Below are 18,274 nucleotides of genomic sequence, written 5' to 3'. Positions count from 1 at the left end.
TGGGGGGGGGGGGAGGGGTAGGTGGATTTGACTCGACAATCAAGACATACCTTTACACATTGTGCCTGAGCCTGTATTGTGAGGTTAAAAAAGGATTTCACTAGTCATAATTTTTTTTAGAGGGGGGAGGGAGGATATTAAAATATTGTAGCTTTGATTGCTTGAAAAATTAAATTAATAAAAATCAGATACTAATAAATAAGAGTATTTTTTAATCGTAGGACTTTAACACCTTTCAAGAATCATTTAGTTCAATGTACCTGTTATCAACACATGGAAATCTCATTCATGCATATATTGAAATATTTATATTAAAAAAAGATAACATGGGTATATTAACCCATTGAATATACGTCTACGTGACAAAAAATGATAAGGTGAATGTTTGTAAATATTGGCGTAATTCTAACTTCAGATATTGATCTCGATATTTCTTTAAATTTTGGATTTTGCAAATCAATTGATCTAACACTATTCTATATCGATGTCTTTTATTTATTTTGACAGCTTCATCCAACATTGAATTTTTATTAACGTTTAGGACTTACGACTTGTGCATTAGTTTTGTTCCTCTATTGAACTTTTTTTGAAAAACGTTTAGATGAAAAGTTGATATCCCATTGAAGAACTTGGAAACGAAACGTGTTAAATTCTATATTTTAAATGTAATTACGTAGGCGTGTATATACAATAGTTACTATGTATTAAACTAATTTTACCATGAAATATTGCTCGCGATAATGTCTAAATTACAGCGTATAAAAACCAAATTTCATTCACTTTATATTTTATTTCATTGACTGTTCACACGCTAACAAGTGATTTGGTATAGGCCTGATATGTTTTGTGTAATATAGATATTAATACAATATGCATATCATACATATCTGGATATATCCTGCCGTGGGTTGTAATTAGGATTAAAAGAACACCCCATGCCTCACCGATAGTCGTAGTACGAATGAAGGGCGATACAACCCGATTTTGCATTGATTACGCGAAAGTAATTGAAGATATGACAAACGATATAGATTCTTAAAAGTTATATAAGTTAGTCTGGCCAAGAAACAAGACCAAGATATGGATCGAAAATAGACAGTATAAAGCACAAGTCTGAATTATGTAAGACAAATTGCTAAATTATAGTAGTGAGACAGATTAAATTGAAAACCCTATGGCTCAGTACAAAAGAGGGGCGATACAACCCGATTTTGCATTTTGTTTTGCCAATAACCAAAACATTTTGAAGGAAAATGGACAGAAAACAGAGAGTATAAAGCAGGCATTTTCTCGTTTATATTAAAAAAAAACCTATGCCTCACCGAAGGTTGCAGTGCGAAAGAAGGGTGATACAACACGATTTTGTATTGACTACGTGAAAGCCATTGGTACAATGACAATTTGAAGAGATTCTTAAAAGCATCTGAGTTAGTCTGCCCTAGAAATTCCCAGGAAATTAAGACCAGAAGTGGACTGAAACACCTAAAAATAATCTTACTGGAAAGATAATGGAGTATAATGTTGCTGCCTAGACTAAGTAATATTTAATATAAAACACTTTCTAAGCTGGAGTAATCAACTAGACAAAATGGCTTTATATTTTCTCATTTAGCGACTAAGTTCGAATCTGTAATCATGTGAATAATCGATTTCAGAATGTGTTTAAAGGGATGGCGCAGATGTTTTCTAAAAGAGGTTGTTCTGAAAAAAACGTGTGTATATCTGGAACACTTAAAGCACTGACTTGCACCATTCCAATTTCAGACGTCTGTGGCTCTTGTAATTCCACCAAAACTGTGCGTTTTATGACATCACTATCGCAAAGGTCCTTACATAGCATAGTTGCTTTAACGATAGTGACATCGCTTAGTGGTATTGCAGGAACCACAGGAAACATTGTGACATTGTGAAAATCGGTGATATCAGTGTCCCCGATACACATACATTTTGTAGAAAACCTCTTTACAATCCCTTTAAGACTGTATTTAAAAGCTTGGCTGTTAAGACGAATTAGAAAAGAGTTAGAAAATCGTGGAACTTGTTTTGCAAAGGAAACTGTCAATCATTGGGGACAATACTATTTTCCAGCCTAAAATAGATCTTTTCATTTGATTTGATTTTCTAAAATAAACGCCGAAGTTGCATGAATATCGATTTTCAATCCCATTCTGTAGACTATTTAATGAGACGCCTTTAGTTAATTCAGAAGCTTTTATAAATGTATCTAATAGAGACGTCTTGAGAGACTTCTTCATCCCATGATCACATCCAGCCATTAGGAAAATGAACTGGAATGGATTGGACTGTTTCGTCCAACTTTTTAAGTAATGAAAAAATGTAAATTAAGACTACAGTAAGAGGATTGAGCGATTTGTCAGAATATTACAAAAAGCTGGTAATCTTTAAGACCTTATTGAAGATCGTCATAGGCTAATCTTTCTGTTATTTGAAACTGAATAATGAACATCATTATCGGACAAAAAAAAAATCGAAAACACAAAAAAAATTAAACGAATATAAACATCGATTTTTTTGGTTAATCACCAAAAGATCAGTTAGGGTTTAGAATGAAATTGAAGACAACCTTGCTGCTAGACCTTCATTCTGCAGGCACTATTGGTAAATGAAATTTACTGTTAATGAAAGATCAATTGAGTCCTACTTTGAAAGTGGACTCTCTGAAAGGGATGTCAAGCTGATAATCAGGTTCACTAACCTAAATACATATACCAAATAAATAAGATGGATGGTGTTGACTAAATCTAAACAGACAAATATTTCCAATTAGTGGACTCTCTGAAAAAAAAACTCCGTCAAGTTGACAAACCTAAATACCAATAAATATTAAGCTATGTAGATTCTCTCTGAAAGGGATGTCGATTTAACAAATCTTACTCAAGAAAGAAACTTGAAAACTTGAATCCCCCACCATTTTCAATATTAACATCCAAAGGGATGTCGAATTGACAAATCCAACTCAAGAAAGAATCTTGAGAACTTGAAATCCCCCACCATTTTCAATATTAATATCCTTTTTGGTTTATTTCAAGGGTGTATACATATCACTACTAATGGTCTGTATGGTTTAACAAGACTTTATCAACTACAGGAGCTAGAACTAACCAATACACCATCAGCTTCTAAAGGTGTCGGACATTTCTTACGAGAAAATTTACCTAGGTGTATTGTGTTGGATTAACAGATAACTTACCCAGGTGTATTTTGTTGGATAAACAGAGAATTTAGAGGTGTATTGTGTAATGTTGGATTAAACAGAAAAAAATACCCAGGTGTTATGTGTTCCAAATGTTGGATTAACAGAAACAAAAATACCCACGTGTTATGTGTTCCTAATGTTGGATTAACAGAAAAAAAAAATACCCACGTGTTATGTGTTCCTAATGTTGGATTAACAGAAAATTTGTCGTGTGTGTGTGCGTGAAAGTAATATTCCAAAAGTCATGTCAGTCATTGTGTTAACTTCTGGTGAATGTTTGTAAGGAAGTACACTTTGAAACGGCAAGATGCCGTGTTTGAGTGTGGTTCCTAGGGTCCTATTGAGGTTGCCTTATATTTGAACAGTTGTGTGTGAGTCTCTCCAAAGTCATGTCAAAGTCATTGTGTTAATTTCAGATGAATGTTTGTAAAGAATGTATAGACTTTGAAACGACTTTAAGATGACGTGTGTGAGTGTGGTTCCTAGGGTCCTATTGAGGTTCAAAGGGGGGTTTGCTTGCCTTATATTTGAACACGTGTGTATGAGTCTCCTCCCCAAAGTCATGTCAAAATCACTGTGTTAACTTCAAATGAATGCTTGTAAAGGAAGTAGACTTTGAAACGTCAAGATGACGTGTGTAAGTGCGGTTCCTAGGGTCCTTTTAACGTTAAACGGGGGTTTGCTTGCCTTATATTTGAACACGTGTTTATCTTCTCTCCAAAGTCATTTTAAAGTCATTGTGTTAACTTCAGATGAATGTTTGTAAAGGATGCAGACTTTGAAACGGTAAGATGACGTGTGTGAGTACGGTTCCTAGGATCCTATTGAGGTTCAAAAGGGGGTTTGCTTGCCTTATATTTGTCATATATATAAGTCATGTCAGTCATTGTGTTAATTTCAGATGAATGTTTGTAAAGGATGCAGACTTTGAAACGGCAAGATGACGTGTGCTGAGTGCGGTTCCTAGGGCCCTTTTAAGGTTAAAAGGTGAAAGAGGGGGGGGGGGGGGGTTGCTTGCCTTATATTTGTGAAAAGAACACTTGGTGGCTTTGATTATATTGCTGTTATGGGAAATCAGTATTTTAAAGCTTAACAGAAGCTGAAATTGTCTCTTAAACACTTATATGAAAATCTGTAAGAGTTGTAAGCTGTAATTGTGTGATTGGATGTAGGTCTACCAACAGTATAGGCCTTAGTTAGTGTTGCCTTTACTTATGACTCACATGGAACCGTCGGATACAACCAGCTCTTTAACCTAGGGTTCAAATCTGTAAAGATATGTAGTGTCTCCAGAAGTTACCAGTCGTCTTGGTAAATTTTTGAAAAAGATATATGAGACTGAGGTTTTAACCGCAGAGATAAACTGCTAAATAAAACCATGCTGGTGAGGCAGGTCATCTTATTTCAAAACATTGGCTGTAATTACTGTTTAATTGAAGGGTTAAGCTCGATGTTGATGCTTTGATGCAGAAGTGTGGATGCTTTTTGTCAATAAATTCAATGTACAAACTTATTGTTTATTTACTTTTCCTGACAAACAGTAAAAAAAACATATGACAATGCAATGCATCTTAAATTAAACGGTTGTGAATTAATATTTATTTATTTATTTATTAATAAATACAATACAGTCGGTGAAGGGTCCTGAAAGAGGTAATGAACAGACAAAGGGTGAAAACCCTCCAGATGAATTGTTAAAACACTGGGATTGGTATCACTTACATATTTTTAGGATGTAGGACATTCAATATACCACATTGTGACAATATACCACATATTGTGACAATATACCACATTGTGACAATATACCACATTGTGACAATATACCACATTGTGACAAAATAACACATTGTGACAATATACCACATTGTGACAATATACCACATTGTGACAATATACCACATTGTGACAATATACCACATTGTGACAAAATAACACATTGTGACAATATACCACATTGTGACAATATACCACATTGTGACATTGAGCCAGTCAAAATCACAAAAATGGTATCTTGAGTGGTGTCATGGGAAATGTAAGGACTTCCACTCTTTCAGAACACCTGAATCCACACATCCCTTGGTATTATTGCGATATGTATGTCAGATATAAACACAATTAGGAGTAAAATTCGATTTTGAAAATTAGCACTGAATTCAGTAAGAGTTACAGATTGTATGGTAAAAAGTTTCTTAAAATTTGATTTCAGTCAGTTTAATATTTGTGTAATTGTAATATATTGAATTCAGTAACCTTCTAATTTCCTATTTTACATGTTTTTCTACAAATTTAATAAGCTTTAAGATTTATAATTTGATTTTTCCACTCTAGTTGTTAAATATTGTAGTTTATTTTAATATCAATATTCAGACTTTATTTTAATAAGAATTCACTATTTCTAATAGTCTGAAACATCTAACTCTATACCAGCCTCAGATAGAATTTCTCCAGATAATACCTTGGGATTTTTCAGGTACGAGGGGCTGACATGGAAAAGCGTCTAATCATTCAGATGGGACGATAAACCGAGGCCCTGTGTGCTACAGGCTGTGCATGTTAAAGATCCCTCGACAGTTGGAAATCTAAAAAGAGCACACTATTGCCGCTATCCTGGCAAAATTTCCCCTCATTGCATTATGCATGGCGTTGCCCGTCTTCATTAGTCCACATAGTGCAGAAAAGTAGGACGTAAAACTCCATTCATTTTATTTTCTGATACGAGTTCTCATGTCGAAAACTGTCAAAATATCTATCAGAAGTGAAATGAAATGAATGGAGTTTTACGTCCTACTTTTCTACACCATGTGGGCTAATGAAGACAGGCAACTCAGGGTGCAATGAGAGAAATTTTGCCAGGATCAAAATATCTATCAGAGGCTGGAATAGAGGTAGATGTTTCGGACTTCATATCCAATAATTTATCTGTCAACTTGTCAAAACAGTATGAAATATATTTACTGTAACAATAAGAATGATTGTTTTACTTACACATGTGTGAATTTTCAATTTATTTTTTTTATATAAAACTCAAGAGGTTTTCTAGTCATATATGTAATGGAGACACTTTTATCTTCTGTGAGCACCATTCTGAGTTCCAGTCATACTTCTGTTGTTCCTGTAATCCCACACAAGATTATGAGAACAGTATCACAAATCATTTGCATGGCATTTTTCATCTGATGCTAAAATCTTGTTAAGAATTACAGAATTACATGGACCAAAGACATAGGTTGGGGCATGGAATGGTCTTACCTACTCCAAACTGAAGCTAAAAGTATCCAAAATACACAAACTCAGCCTGGAATTTGTTGTAAAAACCAATACTGATTATATTTGTATTGTTAAGACCAAAAATAATGTGTATATAAAGTGCAATATGAAGCCAACATGTGGTTCTTCACCTTAAAACTAGTCATGTGAAAAAATTGTTGAAATTGGCATAATAATATTGGAAATTAAGATCAAATCTCACAGTTCTGGTTATTGTTGGATACAGCTTGTGAAGGTCATGTTAAATGGTATTTAGATTGTCTAATATGCAGTCTGGGGTCAGAATGAGACAGTGTTTCCCACACCACAGCAGATTCAAAATTCATCACATGACTGTATTAGGGCACATCTTAATTTTTTCAACCATGCCAAATCAATCATTCTTTAAAACAGAAATGCGAGGGTCATGGGTAAGGACAAAACTGCCTGTCTAAGGCCAGAATGAGACAGTGTTTTCCACCCTACAGTAGATTCAAAATTGATCACATGACTGGGTTTAGGGTGAAGAATGATTCCTATTTATTCAAATAATGAAAATATTTATTTAATGGAGCACTATTATATTTTAATGTCAAATGTGTATATATTTTGTGACAGATGTTCATACAAAAAGGGGCAAAATAGATGTAAAATTATAAATAAACAATTTAAAATTCATTCTGGAGTTTTACTTTAGCTAGAGAGAAAGTGGTTCCTCTGATTGACAGTAGAAATATTGCAGGAATATACAGGTATACGTCCGAATGTGAGCGAAATATCTTTCCCTTTCAGTGTTCATGAGACAAGATCCTGACTATATAAGATAAGTTTTAAGATGATATTCAGATAATATTTAGGTTGAGAATAAAAGTCCTAGCTATGTAATTATCTCTAGACTTATATGATTGTATTGTCAGTAATCAGTGTCATATCATTGGTAATTAACAGACACCAGCACGACACTAACATGACGTGGTACCAATCTGAATGTGACATAGTACAGTATAATCTGGTCTAGATTTGATATCAACCCATCAAACTGGAAATCACAGACCCACACACCATCAAAAACTGTGTCAAATCTTGAATCCTGTCTGTTTCTATTCTGGTCTTAATCAAACGGAACGAAAGCAGATATGTCGCATTCCAATTTTTCCTAATGATTTTTTCAGCACACGTAGAGCATTTCTGAACCTTGTTCCAACTTGTTTTATTGAATGTCCAGCTTAATCCATGAATTCCGAACGTGAAAACTCACCAATCGTCATCAATGGAGCAACCATGAAATCAAATCACTGTCCATGCACTAAAATAATATTTTTATTGTCGCAGATAAGTTCACTATAAATCAATATTTGTTTTTATCCATTCCACCATGACATACACCCTAGTCCAGAATCACTGATCGAAGCCTGTAACATTATAATAATAAAGTTTTATGTACCATGTTCATGTGCAATTAAAGCCATGCAATGTTATGCAGTGGGTAATGAAGGACATTAGACAGCATATAGATACAGTCTATACAGACAATAATAAATTTAACATCCTATGTTTTAGTACAGAGTGTAAGCCAAATGATATTCACAATAATGGAGTTACAATCTGTAAAAGTTTTAAAAGATTTGCATGAACTACAGATGAATGATCTAAATACAAGCATTTCACAAGATTGACACATAAAAAGCAAGACAAATTCAGTTAAAATATGCACCACTAATTAGAGAAATGGTGATGAATTTAAATACATAGTAATTAAGAAACGCACTGGCTATTTGCACCGTCACGATGAGTTTTCTCTATGGCTGCTAACAACGGTACGGATAAGAAAGGAAACAATAGACACGCTAGTTTTGGGGTTTTATTTAAAGCGTGAAGCCATTTTGATTGTCAAGAATGATATTAAGTGACTCTGTTAGGGTTAGGTAGGGATGGCCATATGTTTTTTAATGCCCAATTTTGTACCGTCGCTGTGCGAATAGCCACAGCCTTAAGAATATTGACTAACTAGCTGTATCAGTTGATTAGTAGGAAACAACTCTCCAAGATCAAATAAGTTTTAAAACCCTCAGACATCTCATTGACCTATCAGTTCTCCAAAACACATAATAGGTTTTTAAAATGGTCAGTTTCTAACAAGCTGCCAAATTTGAGAATTTGAAACTCTAATTAAAGAAATGGTGATGAATTTTAAATTGACAGAAATTAAGTATATTGACAAACTATCTGTACCAGTTGAGGAACAACTCTTTCCTTGATCAATTTCAATATATCTACATTTACCTACTAATTTAGTCACTAACTCAAGTCACCAATCAATTCTTCAAAAATCCTGACAAAATCCTTGTTTTATTTTTGTGGGTGGATTGGGTGTTCATTTGGTACTTATTACTTTTATATATAAGCAATAATAAAAATATATTCATAATGGTAAAATCAATAAAATCAAAATGACCAAAATTTGGACATCTATAATCAACATTCGAAAATTTATTAAAGAATTACCTGCATCTTAGGATAAAATCTACTGTACAAATGTGCCTCAATAACTAGTCTTCCGAATTGATTTCATGTCACGTTTGTTTGTCAATTTGAATCGCCAAAACATGCCCTAGCCCCTAATATGGACCTCCCCCTACTAATCTTGCCCTTGCCTCTTCAGTGAGTAACTTGGTAAAGCACTCTCCGTCTTGTCCCTTTGGAACCCTTTCCTCTTCCCCGTCTGGTATTTATTTGAGTGAGCTATCTCCGTCTCAAAATCGCCATAAAATATCAAACAACTTACTGTAATGGTATATGGAGGTTTTTTTAGTTCAGGATCAGTAGGTATATCACTTTCAGTATTAGTGGTATCTGGACCGCTGGGCGTGGTATCCGTAAATGTTTCATCGACAACACGAAATCTGAAATAGGTAAGAAAATCTTTGAATATGGGTGGAATTTTTTTTTTAACAAAATAATGGTTTATGAAATTGCTGCATTTTATGTTACAAAAAAAGGCTAATGGAGTCAAGGTATAAGATGCAGTTCGTACGAGGTATGATATAGGTATAGGTATAACAATATGTGAAATCAGTAACAAAAAAGAGAAAAGTGCTAAGTACAAGGTAACTTAAATCAATATCAATTTTTACGAAAGGGTCAGTGTCATTTTTTTTAGGACATGACAGATGTAGAAATCACACGGAAGCATGGTTTTTTAAATGTCCTGGGTCAGAAAAGTATAAGCCTTCTTTTGATGAAAAACATCAAATTTCACGTCTTTAAGTGTTTTGTTTCTTACATTTAAAACCATGACAACAGACAGCAACATTGTTACAGTTAAATGTAAAAGAGATATTTTCTTTTACAGATCTTATATCTCACACCCACATGTTATGTCTCTTTTCTTGCCTCTATTAAAAAGACTTTATTTAAAAAGACAAGGACGACCAGACACTAATCTAAAAATAAAATACCTATTTACCTACATAGATTACGATCATAAAGGTGCTTTGGGGCACAGTTTTTCAAGTCAATAATTAATTTTTTAAGGTTTTTTTTTAGTGTTTGTAGTAAAAAAATAACACTGACAATATTTAGATATTTTTTAATATGATAATTCTATGTCAAACAGGTCTAGTGCGTTTTTACTCCTGATTGGACTTCAATGACATTTCTGTGTCTAACCGGTCTAGTATGTTTCTGTTCCTGATGGTACGTTCTGTTCCTGATTGGACTTGACAATGCTGTGTCAAACAGGTCTAGTAGGTTTCTGCTGACGCACTGGTGATGCATGTTCTCTATGACTGCTAACAAACATAATGGCTGATAAGATAGGACACAAAAGGCACATTAATTTTTTTTTTTTTTAAACGTGAAACCATTTTGATTGTCAAGAATGATATTAAGTGAGGTTAGGTAGGGATGGCCATATGTTTTTTAAATGCCAATTTCTGTACCGTCGCGGTGTGAATAACCTTCTGTTAAAGAGGCATAAAACATATAGATATGCAAACTAATGAATAACGTTTATTCTACTATCTATTATTTATCAATCATCAGGTTTCTGCTCCTGATCATCTTCTGCGTCTGCTAATGAAGTCTAGTAACGCCAAAAGCAAAACATTTTAAAATATCAATAATACTTGAATGAGGTTAGAAAATCAAATTAATATTAAGAAATACCAGACAGAGGAAACAAAGATGTTTAATTTTAGTATAAAATTCTCCAGAGGTTTTTAACATTTAACAATGTAATATTTAACTTATAGTTTAACTTATTGCTAAATTCCCATGGAAACGCTTTTAATTTGTTCTTTTATTTTGGACAGTTCACTTAGCTAATAATTATAACTGAAGGTGGGATATCATATATAACATTCATACTTGCAAAATAAAATAAATAATCAATTGTGGCTGCAAATGAAGTGGGTCCAAGGTTCTATTTATCCAAATAAATTTAAATTTTGATTAATCGAAACAATTTTTGCAAAAGAGGGGTTGCCAATAATCATAGAAACACCAAAGTGGCATGGTCCTGTCTAATATTCAGCCTATGGGGACAAACATAGACTCTATATTTTACATGGGTCAGAATTAAGTCCAATACACCAAGGTGACATGGCCCTGTCTAACATTCAGCCCATGGGGACAAACATAGACTCTTTATTTTACATGGGTCAGAATTAAGTCCAATACACCAAGGTGACATGGCCCTGTCTAACATTCAGCCCATGGGGACAAACATAGACTCTTTATTTTACATGGGTCAGAATTAAGTCCAATACACCAAGGTGACATGGCCCTGTCTAACATTCAGCCCATGGGGACAAACATAGACTCTATATTTTACATGGGTCAGAATTAAGTCCAATACACCAAGGTGACATGGCCCTGTCTAACATTCAGCCCATGGGGACAAACATAGACTCTTTATTTTACATGGGTCAGAATTAAGTCCAATACACCAAGGTGACATGGCCCTGTCTAACATTCAGCCCATGGGGACAAACATAGACTCTTTATTTTACATGGGTCAGAATTAAGTCCAATACACCAAGGTGACGTGGCCCTGTCTAATATTCAGCCTATAGGGACAAACATAGACTGTTTATTTTACAAGAGTTAGAATCAGGTCCAATACACCAAAGTGACGTGGCCCTGTCTAATATTCAGCCTATAGGGACAAACATAGACTGTTTATTTTACAAGAGTTAGAATCAGGTCCAATACACCAAAGTGACGTGGTCCTGTCTAATATTCAGCCTATAGGGACAAACATAGACTGTTTATTTTACAAGAGTTAGAATCAGGTCCAATACACCAAAGTGACGTGGTCCTGTCTAATATTCAGCCTATAGGGACAAACATAGACTGTTTATTTTACAAGAGTTAGAATCAGGTCCAATACACCAAAGTGACGTGGTCCTGTCTAATATTCAGCCTATAGGGACAAACATAGACTGTTTATTTTACAAGAGTTAGAATCAGGTCCAATACACCAAAGTGACGTGGTCCTGTCTAATATTCAGCCTATAGGGACAAACATAGACTGTTTATTTTACAAGAGTTAGAATCAGGTCCAATACACCAAAGTGACGTGGTCCTGTCTAATATTCAGTCCATGGGACCGTAAAAGAACAGAAAAGACGATGAATGTGAAACAAAGTTATTCACGTTGTTGTAAAGAGGAAGTCATATTTAATTCCCCTGATAGAAACGGAGGTCTGGAGATGATCAATCTCATATCTCACTGCTGGTTATTTTAATCAGAACTTATACTATCTGGTTATTATATCTTCATTGGCATTTCCACGGAGGGGCCATGGATCTCAGGGAAAAGATGCTGGCCTGTATTGGCCCCAAAACTTTCAAATTTTTTTCATTGTAAATAGTGAAACCCCTTGACCTCTACTTGGCCTCCTCTATAGATGGGACAATAAACCAAGGCCCTGTGTGCTACAGGCTGTGCACTTTAAAGATCCCTCGACAGTTGGAAATCGAAAAAGAGCAGGCTAATGCTACTGTCCTAGCAAAATTTCCCTCATTGCACTCTGCTTGGCGTTGCCCGTATTCAGCCCACATGGTGCAGAGAGTAAGATGTGAAACTCCATTCGTTTCATTTCATTTCAGGTTCTTATCTTTGAATATAGCTTGTCTGACATGGTAATGTACACCCACAACAGAATCAACTTACCAAGATCGCTTGAGTGAAATGAAAGTTTCACTTTTTGACTCTTTGATTATCAAGTGTCAAAAGATCTTGAACATGCACAGCCTGTAGCACCCCTCAGCTTATTGTCATCAAATAAATAGATTCTCTTGTAAGAGTTTTATTGGCAAAATTTTCCTCATTGCACACTGCATAGTGTTGCCCGTCTTCATTTGCCCATCTTCATTACCCCACATGGTGCAGAAAAGTAGGACGTAAAACTCCATTTATTTCATTTCATTCTGTCAGTTTTTCATTTTCAAATACAATTCAGATGAAAACTTGTTTTTTTTGCTAAAAAATGCACACCAAGTTTTCTGCCATTTTTAGATGTATAGATAACAGAATTAATGAAATTGAAGAATACGTTGTACTCATCAATTACAAGCCTTGTCATAGCAGGATGCAATGCAGCCAATATCAATATAGTTCATCAATGTGTGAGGCCATATTTCAATTGTCATTAAGAATATGAAACTAATCAACTTTATTTATCTCTAACATTAATAGTCTGAAACTACGAACTTTAGCTGGCCTCAGAAAGATATTTGACTATTAAATAAATAACACTATTATAGATATACTACTCCTTCCTTTAATTTTTGCAACGTTTCAATTCACATACAGGAATCTTTATCAAGCTTGATAAAATTGCAAAATGTTGCAAAAATTAAAGAAAGGAGAAGTATATCCATAATAGTGTTATTTATTTAATGTTCTATCTACTTGTAAATGTCATTTAGAGAAGATATTTGACTAGTCTGAAACTACTGACTTTAGCTGGTCTCAGATAGAGATTTGACTAGTCTGAAACTACTGACTTTAGCTGGTCTCAGATAGAGATTTGACTAGTCTGAAACTACTGACTTTAGCTGGTCTCAGATAGAGATTTGACTAGTCTGAAACAACTGACTTTAGCTGGTCTCTTGATAGTCGAGCCATTTATGACCAAAAGGCCTTTGTGAAAGTTACGCTAGCACTCTGTAACATCACGGTAATGAATGGACATTTTTTTTTCCGGAACTATGTCAATATTGTCACATGATCACGTGATTCTGGTAATTTAAATATTTGAGGCTGGTCGTTCATGACTTCAAGTACTGGTAAACAAAGTCAATGAAAACAAAAAATTCTTTAGAAACGGATCAAAATGATAACAAAATGTATCATTAGATAACCAATGGTCACAATATTGTATTAAATACATATGTCAGTGTCAGAATTATCTCTAAATTTAAGGACTATATTCCGGTTGCAATATTACCATCACTTGACAAATCACTGTCGAGGATTGCCGAATGATTTATAGCTTCTATTTGCAGTTCCTATATCCTCCTGCAGTTTATTTAAATTAGGGAATTTGAAATGTATTTTACTGTCATGTTTATATAAATTTTAGAAATAAAATCACCATTGTTAAAAAAGGAAGTTAAAGTATAATAACAAAGAATGATTTTTGATACTGAAACTGCACTCTAACCAAAATAATTTGAATTTTTTGAAAAAAAAAAGATAAATCCTAATGCAGTGAACGCCCGTCTGCTAATAGATTTCATTACCTGCCAAAAAACAGGCACACCATAAATTTCTGACAAAAAAACTAAAAGTTTGGAATTAGCGAAATGTAAATAAAGGAAACGTTATCAGCTAGTTGTCAAAACAATGGAGAATTACATTAATTCCTACACCCAAATTTATATCTAGTATTGCCATTTGTCAAACTAGCTGACAGAGTTATGGCCCTTTGTCTGTAAACATTTTACACTTGGCAAGTAATTCATTGTCGAAATGTTCATAGTTTTTAAGTTATGGTACTTTATAGATGCCCCACCTTACATTATTTCTTCAGTTCAAAACAATTTAGTTTCAGTTTTAGAACAATTTCAAAGTCCATAGAGCTAAAAAAACTTTTAAGTCACCCTTCTTACTATTTTCAAGGCAAATCTCCAGGTTTTTTTTCCTGATATGTACACATGTATGCTTCTCAGTGGTTTAAGTCCCCAAGATTACTATAAGGGGCAGCATGCAATTTATTTTTTATAGCCAAAAGCATTGTAAATTATACATGAAAAGATATCTAAAAACAGAACGTACTACAGATCCACTGGGAGTAATTTTGAAATTCGCAAAAGATATAAAATTTGGAAAGTAGGAGCTAAAATTTACTGAAAAAAAACTTAAAAATTACCTGATTTCTTCATCAATATCCATAAATAATTTATGTTTCGTGTCTTCATCTACTTCATATTCCCAGGCCCAGATCTGATCTTGTGATTCACTTTAAATGGGTTAAGGACTTATTCACATGAACAGGGTCTAAATTTTGTTGCAAGAAAGAATATTTTGACACCAGGACAAATGTTTTGAGATTTTAACACCACTTTTGGTATTAAAATTCAGATCTAAGGAGCAAGAAAACTTTGACATTAAATTTTTATTTATTAAATTAAGGTGTTGATTTCTAGAAACTATAATGTGAATGAGCCAGGAAAAGTTTGGATGTTTCTAAGAGATACAGAAATTGACCCCAAGGACCTCCAAAGTGACCAACCGGAAACCAAGAAAGAGACTGAGAGATAGTCACTAGTCAGTTAATGACAGTAGTAATTAGGGTGATTGAAAGGCAACAAGTTACTATTGAACAGAAGGCACTGTCACAGGCTTAAAGCAGTATTCACTAATGTAATTAGTATTAAGTCTAACAAGTGATCAGTGGTCATATTCTCCAATACTTAACTTAAATAAAATCCAGATTTTAAGAAATACAGTAATCTGATTGGATAACAAAACTAAATTGACCAAGCAGATGACTGGAACACTAAAATCATTTTAAGTTAAGTTGTCAAGAATAAGGCACTAGGTAAATAAAACAAGTTATACCCTGTCAACACATCTAACCTATATGACACAAAACTCTGATTTTTACAGGTCACAAATGTTGTCAGCTACAAAAATTTAAAACTCTAATGAGACTTTTTGCAATAAAAATGCAGATTATTTATCAATTTTCCAAAAATATTCAAAATTAATATCAACTCTATCAAAAATACGAGTCCACATTACATTTTAAAGTAACTGACCCCTGGCCAAGTATTCTACACACGATCTTTTCAAGAATACGAAGCCAGGCTTGTAGGCCTACAGGACCAGAATCTTATGATTAAATATGTAACCATTTTGAGATAAATTTTACAAAGGATACAAAATGGCTGGGTGTTGAAGAGCATCAGCAGGTATAAAAATATCATCAAAAAATCCCATTGACACTGAAATATACAATAAAATGTCCTGTGAAGATAGGGCACAATCATAGGCGTACAGGATTAAGGCCTGTTGGAGGTTTGCCCGAAAATTTGAAAGGGTTGAGATGTCCGGCGAAGCACAACTCTGAACACTGAAGGCACAAGACTGTGATTTTTCTGTTTTCTAGCTGCTCCATACCCCTGTCTCCTACACCATGGGTAGGACTAAACACTGATATATGCCATAGAAACTTGTGATTAGAATTCAATGGTTGAATGGTTAATTGTTTACATTTCTTTAATAAGCCTTATTTCACATGGGATAGTGAAACCCAAAGTAGAGCTATACCGTAGCCTCTTAGGGTTTCACTATAGTTAGCTAGAAACAGGTTTTACATGACACACTTTGATTGGTTAAAAATAACATTATTAGAACAGAACTGTGGTAGAAAACCTGTTAGATTACAATAGAGATGTTAAATATCAGAAAAAAGAAACTAAATTGTAAAGTCATTTCAATTTGATTGAACTTACCGTAAACTCCTTCCTTGCTGGAACATTTTATTTTACCAACCAGGATCTCATCTATAAATGGTCGGAACACAACATAACGAAAATGTACTGAAAAATTTTTTATTTACAATAAGACAATGTAGTATCAAACATTGATGAAGTCTAACAGGCTATATGTCCCTAATACCTATCCTTGCCCGTGCCAGGCTATATGAATATCTCCTTGAAGGGGTTAACAACTTTCGAACTGTGTAAATGTCAAGACTTCTCTCTAACGCTGAGTTGGAACACTGTCTTTTTGTGGCAGTGGAATAGCTCAGTTTGTTGTGTTGGATTGCCGTGGGTACGTGTCCTCCTCAAAGTAAGAAAAATTATGATTCCTGTGCCAGTGATTCCGAGAGTGTGTCGGCTCTCACCTCCTAATACCTAGCCCTGTGTTAAGTTAACAACAGAATTTGAGAAATTTCCCTTCTGTAAAATCATTTTTCCAAATAATAAATTTTTGTTTTGTTGGAATTTTCAATAATCCAATGACGATATAAGGCTCACAGTTGTATTTTGGATGAGTTTTTCAAATTCATAAAAGGATATTCACAAAATCCGATTCTGTAAATATTGTGGACTGACACCAATTGACTGATCTACAACAAGATGACTGATCTACAACAAGATGACTGATCTACAACAAGATGTCTTGAAAGAAAATATTGTGCTGACATTATTCTGAGTCTTACCGTTAGTGTGTGTAGCTCCATCACCAGGAAAGATAAAACTATCTTCAAGTTTGACTAAATCCCATAAAGCTATACATAACCCTACATTATACACAACCTGTAGAAAGTCAAGAAATTTATTTAATACTGCTATATATCAAGGACACTGAAAATTCAGAGTAGTACAAATAAAAGTCCGAAGTGTCATGATGAACATCATAAAATTTACTTGGGCCTTAAAGGGATTATAAAAAGGTTTTGTAAACATTGATAGTACTGATGATTCTATTAGTGGAATTGCAGGAAACACCAACGTCTGATTGAAAATTGGAATGGTGCAAATTGCTGCTATTGAGACAGCTTGAGAGCAGGGATGTTGATTTGGCTCTATATGCCGGACATGACCGACAGGGCTGCTAAAATGACCGATGGTCAATATTCTCTATCGGCTCTCAAGTTGAGAGCATGGTAAATACTATTTAATAGAAGTCATTTACGAATAGAGCTTGATTGTTAACCAACAAGGCATTCCATTGGGAGAAGCGACAGAGGCTAAAACATATGATAATTTGGTTTGTCAATTTGGCATTGGTTCCTGAGTTACGAATTATTTCCATTATTATTACCTTATTGGCAAATTTTTTATTCAGAATATCCATAATGGCATCCGTTGTGTTTTCTTTAAACTCCCAGGGTGGAATCCTGACTGTATCTTTCATTTCACACAAAACAAACATCTTTATATCTTTACCTGTAATAAATTTCAATATCTAAAGAGACAAATTTGGCATCTGTTTGATCAATCACACCCTAGTCTCAGAAACGAAAGTTTTTTAGCTAAGCTAATCCGTAATAGTGTTCACAGTTCACTGTCGAAAGTTAAGTCAGTTTTTAGCCTAAACTAAGAGTCATTGTCATGTGTATTTACTAGGACAAATAAGTGCACTATTAACATACTTTTATCCATGTCCCAAGCCCAAAGACAACTCAAAACAAAATGGCATGAATATTATGAAAAATTCTAAACAGCCCCGTCACCAGGAATGAATTGATGCTGGGGCTCAGATGTTGTACTCCGAAAATTTGAAGAATTAAAGACCCAGAGAACTTATTTCTGACAATTTTGAGCTGCCAAAAACGTATCTAA

General features: G+C 34.3%; 3 protein-coding genes across 3 annotated transcripts in view; 1 reads left to right on the top strand and 2 right to left on the bottom strand.

Annotated features, from left to right (window-relative positions):
• Window positions 1-3,199, top strand: part of LOTGIDRAFT_110373 (hypothetical protein) — a gene marked incomplete at both ends in the record, with an annotated part of 26,657 nt that extends 23,458 nt beyond the window's left edge. Inside the window, one exon of the mRNA XM_009047088.1 lies at window positions 3,051-3,199. Coding sequence (XP_009045336.1) covers window positions 3,051-3,199 — 149 coding nt within the window. The remainder of the gene's footprint in view (window positions 1-3,050) is intronic.
• Window positions 3,200-4,248: 1,049 nt separating this feature from the next.
• On the bottom strand, window positions 4,249-5,499 carry LOTGIDRAFT_211996 (hypothetical protein). Its single transcript, XM_009047087.1, has one exon. It carries the CDS (start codon window positions 5,191-5,193, stop codon window positions 4,936-4,938), a length of 258 nt encoding a protein of 85 aa, XP_009045335.1. The 5' UTR covers window positions 5,194-5,499; the 3' UTR covers window positions 4,249-4,935.
• A 2,328-nt stretch (window positions 5,500-7,827) lies between these two features.
• On the bottom strand, window positions 7,828-17,864 carry LOTGIDRAFT_109978 (hypothetical protein; the record flags this gene model as incomplete). The annotated part of the gene is made up of 7 exons (XM_009047086.1): window positions 7,828-7,878; window positions 9,252-9,369; window positions 14,848-14,937; window positions 15,862-15,925; window positions 16,436-16,522; window positions 17,149-17,245; window positions 17,754-17,864. 7 exons carry the CDS (start codon window positions 17,862-17,864, stop codon window positions 7,828-7,830), a joined length of 618 nt encoding a protein of 205 aa, XP_009045334.1.
• Window positions 17,865-18,274: the final 410 nt, after the last annotated feature.

The sequence above is a fragment of the Lottia gigantea genome, assembly GCF_000327385.1.
Source record: "Lottia gigantea unplaced genomic scaffold LOTGIsca_11, whole genome shotgun sequence".
Taxonomy (NCBI): domain Eukaryota; kingdom Metazoa; phylum Mollusca; class Gastropoda; family Lottiidae; genus Lottia; species Lottia gigantea.
This window is presented reverse-complemented; position numbering and strand designations above follow the sequence as displayed.

What these genes read in the sequence shown, in the direction of transcription:
- LOTGIDRAFT_211996 (XM_009047087.1), bottom strand. Translation starts at nt 5,193, where the DNA reads ATGTGGTATATTGTCACAATGTGGTATATTGTCACAATGTGTTATTTT.